This window comes from Leucopleurus acutus, assembly GCF_964270905.1.
Source record: "Leucopleurus acutus genome assembly, chromosome: 10".
Taxonomy (NCBI): Eukaryota; Metazoa; Chordata; class Mammalia; order Artiodactyla; family Delphinidae; genus Leucopleurus; species Leucopleurus acutus.
The window spans coordinates 3,460,390-3,473,660 of NC_139153.1; the positions used below are offsets into that span (position 1 = coordinate 3,460,390).

A 13,271-nucleotide genomic window follows, 5' to 3' on the forward strand; every position below is an offset into this window, starting at 1 on the left:
GGTGTTCCAGGCAGAGGGAGCAGCAGGTGTCATGCCCTTAGGGAGGGGAGGAGTCTTGGCACAAAGGGCAGAAAGGGCGTCTGGGGTGAGAGCACGCTGCCGGTGGAAGGGGGCTGCGGGGTTGGCAGGCCCAGATAGGCGAGCAGTTGGGAGTTTGTTTCACCCGTGACGGGAAGCGTTTTATTTTAACTGAAAACGTCTAGAAGAAAGTCACCCAGGAGGTGAGACCCAGAGCAGTGCTCCATTGTTGCAAGCCCGGAAAATGGCGGTGGGAAGCGGCTCTGAGGTCGGCGGGAGCTCAGGCAGGTGCTGAACGCACTCCATGCCGGGCCCTGAGCTGGGCGCGGAGCAGGGGTGGGGTGAGCTGGCAGGAGATGAGCCCAGGCCCTGACACGTGGGGAGGGGGGCCGTCTCCCTGGACGCCCCAGCACCCCGCCCCTCTCATCCCAGGGCCTCCTTCTTAGACCAGAGTGGCTGGGCAGGGGCTGTGTTCTCAGCCTCCCGGGGGTCCTTGGAGGGGGTTCTAGAACCCAGCACAGGGTTGCCTAGAGGCTGGGCTCCTTTGGGAAAGTGGTGGAAACCTTGGAAACTGGAGGGGGTGGATGGATGAACAACACACGGACAGACCCACAAGATTGGTCAGGCCGTCAGGAGGCCGAGGTGGTCTCGGCTGTGCCACTAGCCCTCTGTGTCCCCTTTCTGCTCCGTGCCTCGGTTTCCTCGTCTGGAAAGAGCCCGACATGCCTGCTGTGCGGGAAGCACAGGGGAAGCATGGGGCCTGCACTTTGTAAACTGGGTGCTGCACAGCGGGGAGGGGCACCTGTGACCTGCTGGTGCCACACCGCAGGCGGGGACAGCGGTGCCGTCCAGATCTGGCAGTTCCATCGTTGGAAGCTCCAGGCCTGGCTGCCCAGAAGCAGTGCCCCAGCTATGGAACCCTGCCTGTGCCTCAGGTTCCCCTGTGAAGGAGGGGGCTCGTCATAGCCTGCTTCTGGGTACATGTAAGCACTGAGTAAATAAGTACGTCTCAGAGCCCTTGGGACAACGCCTGGTAGCACGGCAGAGTTCAGTGAGGGGGTGACGTTGTTGTTACTGCTGGCACGGGCCACGGCAGCTCCCTGTGACGCACAAGACCTTTGTAACCGTCAAGGTCACTGTGGGGATGTGCGGGCGGGGGCCTGCCAGCCCGCCGGCCCCTGACCCCCGGCCTGGTCTGTGTGGCAGACGTGGACGAGTGTGAGCTGGGCACACACAACTGCCAGGCGGGCTCCGTGTGCCATAACACCAAGGGCTCCTTCTACTGCCAGGCGCGGCAGCGCTGCATGGAGGGCTTCCTGCAGGACCCCGAGGGCAACTGCGTGGGTGAGTGGGGCCTGGAGGGGCTGTGTCTGCCTGGCCCTGGGGGTCTTTAGGAGAGGTCGCTGGGGGGCTAGGCTCTGAGGGCTTCACAGAAGAGGAGGCCTGGCTCGCTGCACTTTCCCCCTCCCGGCCTCAGTGTCCCTCTGTGAATGGATGTGTCAGTGCCTGGGCCCCGCGAGGCACTTGCAGAATGGAAGCTCTTATTATCCTGAACTGTCTGCTCGCGGCTGAGTTACTTCTCTCGTGGCCTCAGTTTACCCATCTGTGGGATTGGACCGGATGAAGGTGTATCACGTTTTTTTAACCTACCCAACAGCGCTTGGGTTCTGGGAGGGAAAGCCCACGGGTCCTGGGACTCAGGGACTGGATAGTCTGACCTGCCAGCCCGACCTGGACTGGTCTGGGGCCTGGGACTGGCCGCCTCCCAGTGCAGCACTGGACTCAGATGCTGGGGCTCCAGGAGGGGCTCCAGCAGGCTCCCTGTCACCCGCACCCCCCTCCGCAGACATCAATGAGTGCACGTCACTCTCCGAGCCGTGTCGGCCAGGCTTCAGCTGCATCAACACGGTGGGCTCCTACACGTGCCAGAGGAACCCGGTGATCTGCGGGCGTGGCTACCACGCCAGCCAGGACGGGACCAAGTGTGTGGGTAAGGCCCGCCTCCCCCTAGCCTCTGGCTTCCCGGGTGCCCTGGGCCGGGGCGGCTGGTGCAGGGGGAGAGTCCGGGCCTCAGGGTGCCCTGCTCGCCTCCCCCTGCAGACGTGAACGAGTGTGAGGCGGGCGTGCACCGCTGCGGCGAGGGGCAGGTATGCCACAACCTCCCCGGCTCCTACCGCTGTGACTGCAAGCCTGGCTTCCAGAGGGACGCCTTCGGCCGCGCCTGCGTCGGTAGGTGGGACTGGTGGCCGGGACCCCGTCCGGCTGCCCTGAGAGGTGCCCGCCTGCCCCAGGCCCTCCCCCCGGCCAGCCTTGCCCTGACCACATGGCCGGCCCTCTCTGGGCTGGACAGCCTTCCTGCCGTCCTGTCCAGCTGCGGCTCTGCTCTCGGTCCCCATCGCGCTCTTTTCTTGCCCTTTGCTGTGCCGTCTGTCTCTCCATGTCTGCCTCTGGTCTCTGTCCAACACCTCCTCTGCCGTCTTCCCCTGCTCCCTCTTCCCCCGCGTTCCTTCTGGGCTCCTGGGTCCCTCTCCTCCCCGGGGCTGGAGGCGGCTGGCGTCCAGGCCCCCTCCGCCCTCCCTGAGGCCCTGCACCTGCCGCCCGCCCCGCAGACGTGAACGAGTGCTGGAGCTCGCCCAGCCGCCTGTGCCAGCACGCGTGCGAGAACACGCTCGGCTCCTACCGCTGCTCCTGCGCCTCCGGCTTCCGGCTGGCGGCCGACGGCAAGCGTTGCGAAGGTACGGCCGACCCGGCCTCTGACCCGTGGCGCCCCGTGCAGGGCCCCAGGCCTCAGCTGCACGCTGTTTCCTGCCAGGGCCCCCCACTGCCATCTCAGACCCAAGGGCTGGGTGTGTATGTTGTGTGCACCCCTGGGCGGGAGCTCCCGGCAGGCAGGGGGGGCGGCCCAGCCTCTGCCCCTTTGTAGGTGCTGACCCTGGTCATGACCGCGGTGCCCTGGGCTTCAGGCGGGGGGCACAGTGAGTGAGATGAGAGGTAGGCCCGTGGCCACGCGGACGGCCCGGCGGCCACACAGCACCTGGCAGTGCCCTCCAGAGTCACCCCATCTTGGTTTTCCAGAGCCCAGAAATCTAGATATTTATGCGAAGTCTGCTGGTTTGTACATGTCGCTGGTGGATCTAAACTTAAACACACTGTGTGTTAAACCGAGCACGTGAACTCACCCATGTGGGGTGCGCCTGGGGCTGACGGAGGGGACGCGTGAGGGACCGTCACGCTGTTCCCACCTGTGTTCATGGTGTGGTTGGGCCAGGTCTGGGGGCGTTGGTATGGAGGCGTGCAGGGGTCCCAGGCTGCTCAGTGAAGTGGGGCGGGGTCCCGTGAGTAAGGGGGCGTGGGGTCTCTGGCCCCATTTGCTGGTGCCGCCTTTCCCAGCACTCCCCTGGAGGCGCGTTCCTCATTTCCCTCCTGGGGAGGTGAGTCTGCTGAGACCCCTGGGAAGGCCATGCACCTCTCTCTGATTGCCTGGCCTGGCCAAAGAGCTGGCCTCTTGTGGGACGGGACCAGCCCAGGGACAGGGGAGCGACCCCAGGCCTGGCTGTGTCAGACGGCACTTGGATGGGCTCCCCAAACAGACCCTGTCACTCCCTTTCACTCACGGGGGTTACAGCCACCTGTGAGCCCTCCCCCGGGCCAGGCCGGGTGCAGACAGCCGTGCGGGTGGAGCATCATTCCCACCCTAGCTGTAGTTCATTCGTTCACTTCTTGGCCCTTCTGCCTTCCCCCCCGCCACCCCTACTTCAGGCCACTTCTCTCCAGCTCCATCTGTGGCTGGACGGTAGAGACTCAGATGGAACCAGCGTGGCCCCTGGCCCCCGGGAGCTCAGAGCCCGGTAGAGGAGAGAAGCCACTCATTCACTCATTCACGGCTTCCATCATTTTGTGTGAAAGCTCTGTATGTTGTGAGGTCCCGAGGATCACGCGTCAGACAGTGGCCTCAAGGCCACGTGTGAGCTGACCCCGTCCCCCGCACTCTGCTCTGACCACACCGGCCTCCTCGCTCTTCTGTGCGTGCACAGGGCGCACCCTCACCTCGGGGCCTGTGCTCTCACCGTGCCTTCTGCCTGGAACGCTTCCCCAGATGCCCTAACGACCCTAACACTGCAGCCCTCCCAGACGCACCCCTGCCCCTTCCCTGCTCTCTTCCCATAGCACGCGCCACCTTCTGCCGTACTAGGTATTCCGCCCCTTTAATCCCCCCGCTTCTTCCCCAGCACACACGTGAACATCACCTCTATGACGGGGGGTGGTTGTCCGTCTTGCTCGTGGCCCTGTCCCCACGCTCAGCACAGGCGCCGCTTGTCGGAGCCCGGCAGGTCTTGGTTGGATGAATGAGAGACAAGTCCCTGCCCACAAGGAACTCAGAGTCCAGCAGATGCCCCATCTCACCCGTCCTCCACTCACACAGCTCACCCGCTGCCTCGCAGGCCGGCTCTCACCCCTCCCCCACCCCCATGCAGGGCCGGCCCTGGGGGTCAGGGGCAGGTCCTTGTTAGCACCTAGGTGACATTTCCCGGAGCCATCTCTACCCAGTGCTGTGGACCCTCAGTAGGGCAGCATCTAGCTCCCCGTGCGGGGATCTGAGCCCCACCTGTGGCTGCTTCCTCTAGGCAGTAGGCCGGGACTGCACCAGCAAGCTATAATACATTACTGCCCCTGCCTCCCTGCATGTCTCAGGCAGGCTCCTTGCCTGTTTCTGGGCCTCTGGTTCCCCATCGGCCCGAAGGGGAGGCTGGAACTGATGGTCTCTCAAGATAAGGCTCCGGGTGAGCCGGACCTTGGCCCTCTGGGCTGGAAGGACACCTCAGTGACCTCCGGCTGGTCTGTCTGCAGACGTGAACGAGTGTGAGGCCCAGCGCTGCAGCCAGGAGTGCGCCAACATCTATGGCTCCTACCAGTGCTACTGCCGCCAGGGCTACCAGCTGGCCGAGGACGGGCATACCTGCACAGGTACCTCTCCTCTGCCCAGGGCCCCCTTGCTGAGAGACACCACTTCCCGTGTGCCAGGCTCCTCGAGTCCCCACTGGGCCGGGGACACAGGGCACACGGAGGCCTTAGCGTCGTATCAGAGTTTGAGTCCCAGCCGGGCGTTTCCTGGCTGTGCCACCGTGGACAAATGCTTCCCATGTCTGACGTCAGTGGGATGAAGGATTAAGTGAATTACAGTTGATCCTTGAATGACACGGGGTTTAGGGCCTCCCCTCCCCGATAGTCAGAAATCCACATATAACTTTACAGTCGGCCCTTTGTATCCGCGGTTCCGCCTCTGTGGTTGAACCAAGGACAGATGGCGTAGTACTGTAGTATTTATTGAAAAAAGTCCTCGTGTAAGTGGACCTGTGCAGTTCAAACCTGTGTTGTTCAGGGGTCAGCTGTACCTTGTCCACACCCTGTCTGGTACCTGATTGGCCCTCAGCTGGCAGTAGCAAGTATGGGGCGGCCCCGGGAGGCAAGCCCTGGAATGCGGGTCCTGTGAGCTCTGTGGCCTCAGGCAGCTCTCTTCCTCTCTCAGCCCTGTCGTCCTCTTCTGTAAAATGGGCCCCTAGGCTCCCCTGCTGTGGCAGGATGACCCAGGGTTCACGAGGGGCTGAAACTCTCTCTGGCAGACATTGACGAGTGCGCTCAGGGCGCCGGCATCCTCTGCACCTTCCGCTGCGTCAACGTGCCAGGAAGCTACCAGTGCGTGTGCCCAGAGCGCGGCTACACCATGACGGCCAACGGGAGGTCCTGCAAAGGTGAGTGCGGGGTCCGCCCCACCGGGGCCTCAGGCAGCCTCCAAGCAGGCCCAGAAGCCTCACGCAGCTGGCTGTGCTCCCAGAGCTCTGACACCAAGTGCATAGGCAGAGAATGGCCGATGCCACTGGTGGCCGTGTTCACCGAGGTCTACGCCTGGGATGAGGCAGGTGGCAGTCTTTCTGCCGCTTGACCCAGCTTAGAGGCTTGGACTCTGCTCTGGGCCCTGCCCTGCGAGCGGGACGGGGGTCCTGTGGGATGGTTCTAAAGACAGGAGACCTACCCAGCCTATTCAAGAGAAGCCTCAGGGGTCCCAGAAGCTGGCCAAGCCTTCGTGGCTGCAGAGCTGTCTGCTTTTTAATTTAAAAAATAATCTGTCTGGGGCTTCCCTGGTGGCGCAGTGGTTGAGAGCCCGCCTGCTGATGCAGGGGACACGGGTTCGTGCCCCGGTCCAGGACGATCCCACATGCCGCGGAGCGGCTGGGCCCGTGAGCCATGGCCGCTGAGCCTGCGCGTCCGGAGCCTGTGCTCCACAATGGGAGAGGCCACAGCAGTGAGAGGCCCGCGTAGCGCAAAAAAAAAAAAGAAAAAATCAGTCTGGACTCTGTAAAAGGTGAGGGTCTTACCTGCCGTAAACAGCTGTGCGGGAACAATGACTCTGTGCCTAGAGCGTGATTTCAGTTTTGAACCTGAGGCCCTGTTCTGCTTGATGGTGGGAGCACAGCACGGGCTTCTTGGGCGGCTCAGACGCCGCCGTGATTCTGGCTCTTGAAGGCGCTTCAGGACGGAAACCTGTTCGCGTTCAGGACATCTCCCCCGACCCCTCCTCCCTGGCCTTCCTGGCGCGGGGGCTGGGGAATGGCCTGTGCTGGCAGCACAGAGGCTCCCAGGCCCTTGGCTACTGTACAGAGTGGAGGAGACGGGAGTATGTGACGCTCGGGTGGCATGTGAGCTGTGCGCCCACAGGCCGAGCTGCTCTGAGACCCAGGCCCCTGGGGCGGGCTGGGGTGGCTCGGACGAGGGTCTCCAGCTCTGGGCATCCCTCCCATCGCCCTCCTCTGCTCCCCCCAGACCTGGACGAGTGTGCACTGGGCACCCACAACTGCTCTGAGGCTGAGACCTGCCATAACATCCAGGGTGGCTTCCGCTGCCTGCGTTTCGACTGTCCCCCAAACTACGTCCGGGTCTCTGAAACGTGAGTGCCCCCACCGGCCTCGGCCAATCCCCACTGCCCAGGGCGGAGGCCAGGTGCCCGGCGCATGCCTTCACCACCTCCTGCTCTTCACAGGCCCCACTGCCAGGTCTGTGGTCTGATGACTGTAAATGGTACAAGAGAGCACCTTGCAGAAAGCTTGGAGCATAGAGCATGAAAGGAGGAAAACTCACACACAAAAATCTTCTCTTTCACACACACACACACACACACACACACACACACACACACACACACGTTATCTTTTGCCGTGTAACGAGTTCTTTCCAGCACTTCGCATCTTAACATGACAAGTAGTTATCATCTCACACAGTTTTGGAGGGTCACGAGCCAAGGAGCTGCCTAGCTGGGTGGTCCTGGCTAAGGGTCGCGTAGGGCTGGGTCCTCTGAAGGCTTGACTGGGGCTGCAGGATCCCGCTGCCCACTCATGGCTCTGGGCAGGAGGCCTCAGCGCCTCACCATGTGGCCTCCCCATGGGGCCGGAGCTCTCCCAGCACGGGTCATGAAGAAGGCAAGTGAAGGTCCTAATCCTAAAAGTGACATGTCATCACTTCTGCCCCTGGCCACACAGTCCAGCACTGCATGGGGTACCCTGGGAGGCAACATTCAAAGTGTGAGTGACAGGAGGGGACACACCGGGGCCATCTCGCAGGCTGGTGACCACACTCCCTAGGGATGCCTCTTGGTGTTTCGCCGTATTTCCTGTCCTTTCCTTACTAAACGTGCATTTCCATAGAGGACTTGCTGGAGCGCCCATCTTGTTTTCTCTGCGCGGTGCTGTCATGTGGATGTGCTCGGTTGTTCGAAGCGTGCTTTCTCTGCTTGGTCGCCGTCTTTTGCATCTGTGCGTGCAGCCCGCCTGGGGTGGCGCTTCTGAGCATGTATGCGCTCGTGATTTACTTGCCGGCTGTCCTGCTGACCCCGTGACATGCTTGCTAATACACACAGTGCTGGGGAGTGTCTACGTGCAGGTGTGTTGGGACGCTTGGGTGACTGTGTCTGGGTGACCCTGGGCAGGTGACCTCCCTTCCCTGGGTCTCAGCTGCCTCGCCTGCAACATGGGTGATGGTAGCGCCAGCCCCAGGGTGGGTGTCAGCACGGCATGAGTGAAAACACGTCCTGAGTTTACAGAGTGTATGGCATGGCCTGGTGCTGCATTAGTGCCATGTGTTGGTGACGTCATATCCCAACCCTGCGTGGCTGGGCACTGTGGTCCCCCAGTTGGGGAGCTCTGCTCAGAACATCCACTAGACCTGCTGAGCCCTGGTGGCCATTTTGGAAGCACTGAGCTTTGAGACAGGGATTTGGTGATGGAGGTGACGTTGTCTCATTGCACCCAGAAGAGACCAGATTGTTGCTGAGCTTAGAAACCGAAGCCTTGGGCCCCGTGGGGTTTGGTGCAGGTTCTGTCATCGTGGTCCTGTGGCGTGGCCGAGTTCCCGGCGTCCTCTGCAGCAGGTGTGACTCAGAGCTCTCTGATCCTCGGAGAGGGGAAGGGGCAGGCCATCCCAAGTCAGAAGAGGAAATGGCTCCGCGGGAGAGTCAATCATGGAAGAAAAGGGAATCTGAGAAAAGATTACGACAGTAAAAACACCGAGGCCAGGGAATCCATGCACATAGGCGAGGGAAAGAATGCAGGCAGGGAGGTAAGAATGACAAGCTACCTGGCGCTGTGCTGAGAGCCCGCAGGTTTATAACCTCACCCCTTCCCACCAGTGAAATCGCAAGGCCATTAACCCGTCCTACGACGAGGAAGCTGAGGTCCAGGGAGGTCAGGTGACCCGGCAGAGGCTGCGAGGCTGCCGAGGGCGGAGCTGGTATGGGGGCCGGCGCCCAGGCCTGCGCCCGGTCGGGCTGGGTGAGTGTAGGGGTGGGAGCGAGCCCGCCGCTGACGCCCCCGCCGTGCGCCCCGCAGGAAGTGCGAGCGCGCGCTGTGCCACGACTTCATGGAGTGCCAGAACGCACCGGCGCGCATCACGTACTACCGGCTCAACTTTCAGACCGGGCTGCTGGTGCCGGCGCACATCTTCCGCATCAGCCCGGTGCCCGCCTTCGCCGGCGACACCATCGCGCTGACCATCACCAAGGGCAACGAGGAGGGCTACTTCGGCACGCGCCGCCTCAACGCCTACACGGGCGTCGTCTTCCTGCAGCGGTCCGTGCGCGAGCCGCGGGACTTCGCCCTAGACGTGGAGATGAAGCTATGGCGGCAGGGCTCCGTCACCACCTTCCTGGCCAAGATGCACATCTTCTTCACCACCTTTGCCCTGTGAGGCGCGGCCGCGGACGAGCGCGTGGAGCCCCCGGTCCTCCCTGGCCCGGCGCCCCGGCCGCACGCCTCTTTCCGTGCTCCCTGCCGGCCGCGTGGGGGGCGGGCGCTGTGGCCAGTTTACTCTGACCCTGTAAATTAACTTAATTTTGCTGACCTGTTCCTCGCGTTTCGGCCTCTCCTGTGCCCCTGGAGGGAGCTTTGCGCAGGCCACTGCTGGTGCCCCGTGGATGGGGTCGGAGGATCCGAGGCTGGACATGACCAAGACTGGAATCAGCGACCACGTTGGAGATTTTGGACTCAACTGGGTGACCTGTCCCCAATGATGATATTCTGTTTCATGTTCCACTGTGATTAGCTCTTCACTTTTTTTTAAAATCGTTTTTAAGTGTTTTTGTTTAATTATAAAAGTAGTACATGTATATTGCAAATATATATATATATATATATTCAAATAGTACAAAAGGGTTATGAAGTAAAAAAGTGAAAACAGAAAACCCGCTTCCTGTTGTGCAGCGTTTGCGTGTGCCAGCGGTGCCTGCGTGTCTTGGGCCCCCGCCTCGGGCCTCACCTTGGGTTGCTGAAAGGACGGCAGTGGGAGCGTGCTCGCTTCTGATCCTACTTCTTCTCCTCCGCCTGCGTTTCCCTCTTCCCTCCTCTCCTTCTCCACGCGTGGGCCGCACCTGGCTTGTCACTTTGGACACTGTCCAGAAGCTGGACATCTACGTTTAGTGTTAATTTTGTCACCTCCTGACCGACTGCTCTTCGCACCTAATGACGAACGTGCGTGAGACTGTTTAGCATAGAAATGAGCTAATGGTTAGCTAAATCCAGTTCTCTCTCGGGCCAGCCGTTCTCCATTGGTGTTCCATCCTGCGGAGGCTGTAACTCCGTGTCCCAGTGTATTTGGCCATTGTCGGTATTATAGCTTCACCAGTGGTGCCAGGGCTATGGGGACATATCACGGGAGGTAGGAGTAACCTGCAAAATGAGACTGGAGTGCCCTCCAGTCATTAGCAGTTCATCCAGCGAATCGTCTCTCGTGTGACTACATGTCTTCCAGGACAAGGCTATTCAGGTTTGCAGCGTCCATTTCACTTCATCAGGTTCCAAAGGCAGGAGTGAGCTCGGCTTCACCCTTTCAGCCGTCTGGTATAATGGAGCTGAGAGATGGTGTTGCCTGTTTCTCTAAGCCTCATGAGATACTAATGTCCTGGACAAACGTAGTTGCTGCGTAACCCATTCATCCTTTCCCCTCAGCTGTGATTCTGATTCTCTCCATTTGTACCCCAGTTCTTCCACGTTGGGAATGGACGTTAGGTTTGGCCATCGTGCTGGTCTAGATGAAAGGCAGCAATGCCCGTCCAACGAGCACCTCCTCCCCGTACCCCGGCGCGCTCCATTCCTATAGGTAGAGTTAACCAGGGGGCCATCTCAACCAGCGGGCGACACACAGCTGCAACCCTGAGTTTGCCAGATGGGGTGAAGGCATCGTCCACCCCATCAGGCCCTTAGGAATTCTGACACCAAGGTTTAAAACTCTAGTTATGGTTTCTTGCTTAGGAATCAGCCCTGCTTCCTGCATGCACAGTGGCAGCCTTGCTCCCGGGACAGCTGCGTCAGATACAAAAAAAGAAAGTTGAGACGGTGTCATGCCAGCATCCTCCCCCTGTGTGAAGAATTGTGCGGTCACAACAGAATTCTACCCCCACCCCCTGTCCCAGATCACCTAAAAAGCAGAGGAATCTTTCTAGTGGGGACCTGCCTTGGCTCCCTGGCGTTGAGGGTGAACGTATACTCAGGAAGGCTTGAAAGCCAGCCCTTCGCGTCTTTATCTTCCTCGCCCCATGTCAGACGACTGGGGTCTCAGATGCCGTTCTGACTCTCTGCCTAAACGTCATTCCAAGGAGGAGGTCTCTCTGCCTGCTGTTGACACTGTAGGGTGTAACGTGTGATCCTTGGTTTGAAGAAATGTGATTTGGTGGTCCCAACTGGCACACTGTCTCTCGTGCCCACACTCTTACAGTATCTGTAAGGGTCCAGGAGGCGTCCTAACACAGTTTCTGGTTATGCCCTCCCCATGGAGTCCCAGGTGGCATAACCTCCTCCCAGCCTTCATGTATGAGCATTGCCCACCAGGGAAGCTCCTCTGAGCCTTTGGTGTCCAGAGTTTTTATTGGAGCTGGTTGGTAGTTGGGGCACACCTATTCCCTGACACAAGGGAGCAGTACAATTGCTAATGCTTTTACCAGTGGTGACCTGGGGGCATGTCCTGGTGGAGCGGATGCTGCAACAGATGCGACGGTGCAAGCATTTGAAAAATACAACAGCAGAATTGGCTGGTTGCTGCTAAGCTGTATTGCCCTGCAGAGGGACAGTGAGAAAGTCGGAGCTGTTAACGAGCAGGTATTGGCTAAGGGTGAGAGGCAGGGGCCCTCGGTGGCAGCTCCCAAAGAGGCGCCTGGCTCCTGCGGTGGAAGGGCAGACCGAGCCGTGTGGCAGGCTGAAGACCTGCGTGTGAGAGTCACAGAGATCCAGGGGCGTTTGACTGCCCGGGCAAGGTCTGCCGTGGGACGTTAAGGGCTGGTGTGGAAACCTGGGGTCCTCAAGATGGAGGAGACCCTCTGGAGGTGCAGAGGAGACCGGCCCTTTCAGTAAGAGCCAGCGCTGTTGGGCCTGAAGAGACTGCTGTTAGCCACCTTCCCTCACCACCACCAGGCAGCAGGTGCCCCCGCAGGAGCTGCCCTCGCCTCCTCTACTGGCTGCCAGGCTGATAACACATTCAGTCTGTTTGGGAATTTTCCCTCCTGCACAGCGGAGTTCATATGTGATGGGCCTGAGCCGATGACACCCGTGTTTCCCGACACTGATTGGTTCCAGGATGGGCCTCGGATGTACCCGAGGTCTTCGCGGGGGCACTGAGATGGAGGTGGTTTTCTTGACCCCCTGCCCTTGAACCTAAGGGGCTGTCGGGCCTGGAGCGGCCACCGCCACGTGACAGCAGGTGAAAGCCGAGACTGAAGTCTGGGTGGAGCCCCTGAGGGGGCAGCACAACCGCAGAGCCTGAGCTCTGAAACCTACCAGGCCTGAGGCCACCCGACCTTTGAATTTTCTGCCTGTATCTTCTCTTTCATGTAAGCTAGCTTGATCGTTTTCTGTCAAATGCAACAGGCAAAGTCCAACAGAATGCAGTAACAAGTGAGGAAGGGTGTGCCGGGCAGAGGGAATGGCATGTGCAAAGCTTCTGAGCTGGGGAAGAAGGCTGGTGTGCTGGAGACTTGAGGAGTGAGGGGCGTGGTTAGAGGGTGGGGGGCGGGTGGCCGGAGTCACAGCAGACCGCAGATTAATTAATGACCCTAATTAATTCTCAGGGCAGTGGGGGTCTGTTGAAGCACTGGGGGCCACCTTTGCAGTTTACAAACATCCCCCTGGCTGCAGTCTGGAGGGTAGATAGTGGGCATGAGGGCAAGCCCTGTAGGGGGCTTTTTTTTTTTTTGGTGGTATTTTTCGTTCTGTAATGGTCTTGTTTTAGGTGTCATTCAGTCTCTTAATTGCTTTGCACCGCTTTAAACTTGTATCGTTGTCACTGTGGGTCTGGTCTGTTGCTGCAGAGCCCTCCTTGGGGTGCCCCCCTACAGTAAACCCTTCCAGAAAGGCAGCACCAGTCAGCCTCCTGTGCCCTGTGTCCCATGGGTGGTCTCACTTGCTGACACGTGCCAAGAGGAGGAGCGGGCAGGGCCGTTGGCCTGTGTGCGGGGAGGGGGTAGTGGTGGTTCTGAGCATTGTACGTGGGTGCCCAGGCCTGCTTCATCCAAGTCACTGAGCTCCCCCAACATCAGGGTCCCTCCCGGAGAGCTGAGGGCCCGTGGGCTCCATTGCATGGCTGGCACAGTGTTTAGAAAAGTCTTGAGCCAACATGTAAACATGGAGAAGTTTCACCCAAACGTGTAGGTTTTCAGCTTTTCTGGAAACCCCAGGCCTCTTCCTTCTTGTGGTTTCCCAAGGTAAAGCTATTCTTTTAAA

General features: G+C 60.0%; 1 protein-coding gene across 2 annotated transcripts in view; it reads left to right on the top strand.

Annotated features, from left to right (window-relative positions):
* The window catches only part of FBLN2 (fibulin 2), a gene marked incomplete at both ends in the record, with an annotated part of 49,484 nt that extends 40,232 nt beyond the window's left edge, over window positions 1–9,252 (top strand). For both annotated transcript variants that reach the window (XM_082848240.1, XM_082848241.1), the window contains 8 exons: window positions 1,225–1,362; window positions 1,865–2,008; window positions 2,119–2,247; window positions 2,628–2,753; window positions 4,867–4,983; window positions 5,640–5,768; window positions 6,838–6,961; window positions 8,895–9,252. In XM_082848240.1, the coding sequence (XP_082704366.1) occupies window positions 1,225–1,362; window positions 1,865–2,008; window positions 2,119–2,247; window positions 2,628–2,753; window positions 4,867–4,983; window positions 5,640–5,768; window positions 6,838–6,961; window positions 8,895–9,252 (1,265 nt within the window). The remainder of the gene's footprint in view (window positions 1–1,224; window positions 1,363–1,864; window positions 2,009–2,118; window positions 2,248–2,627; window positions 2,754–4,866; window positions 4,984–5,639; window positions 5,769–6,837; window positions 6,962–8,894) is intronic.
* Between the last annotated feature and the right edge of the window lie 4,019 nt (window positions 9,253–13,271).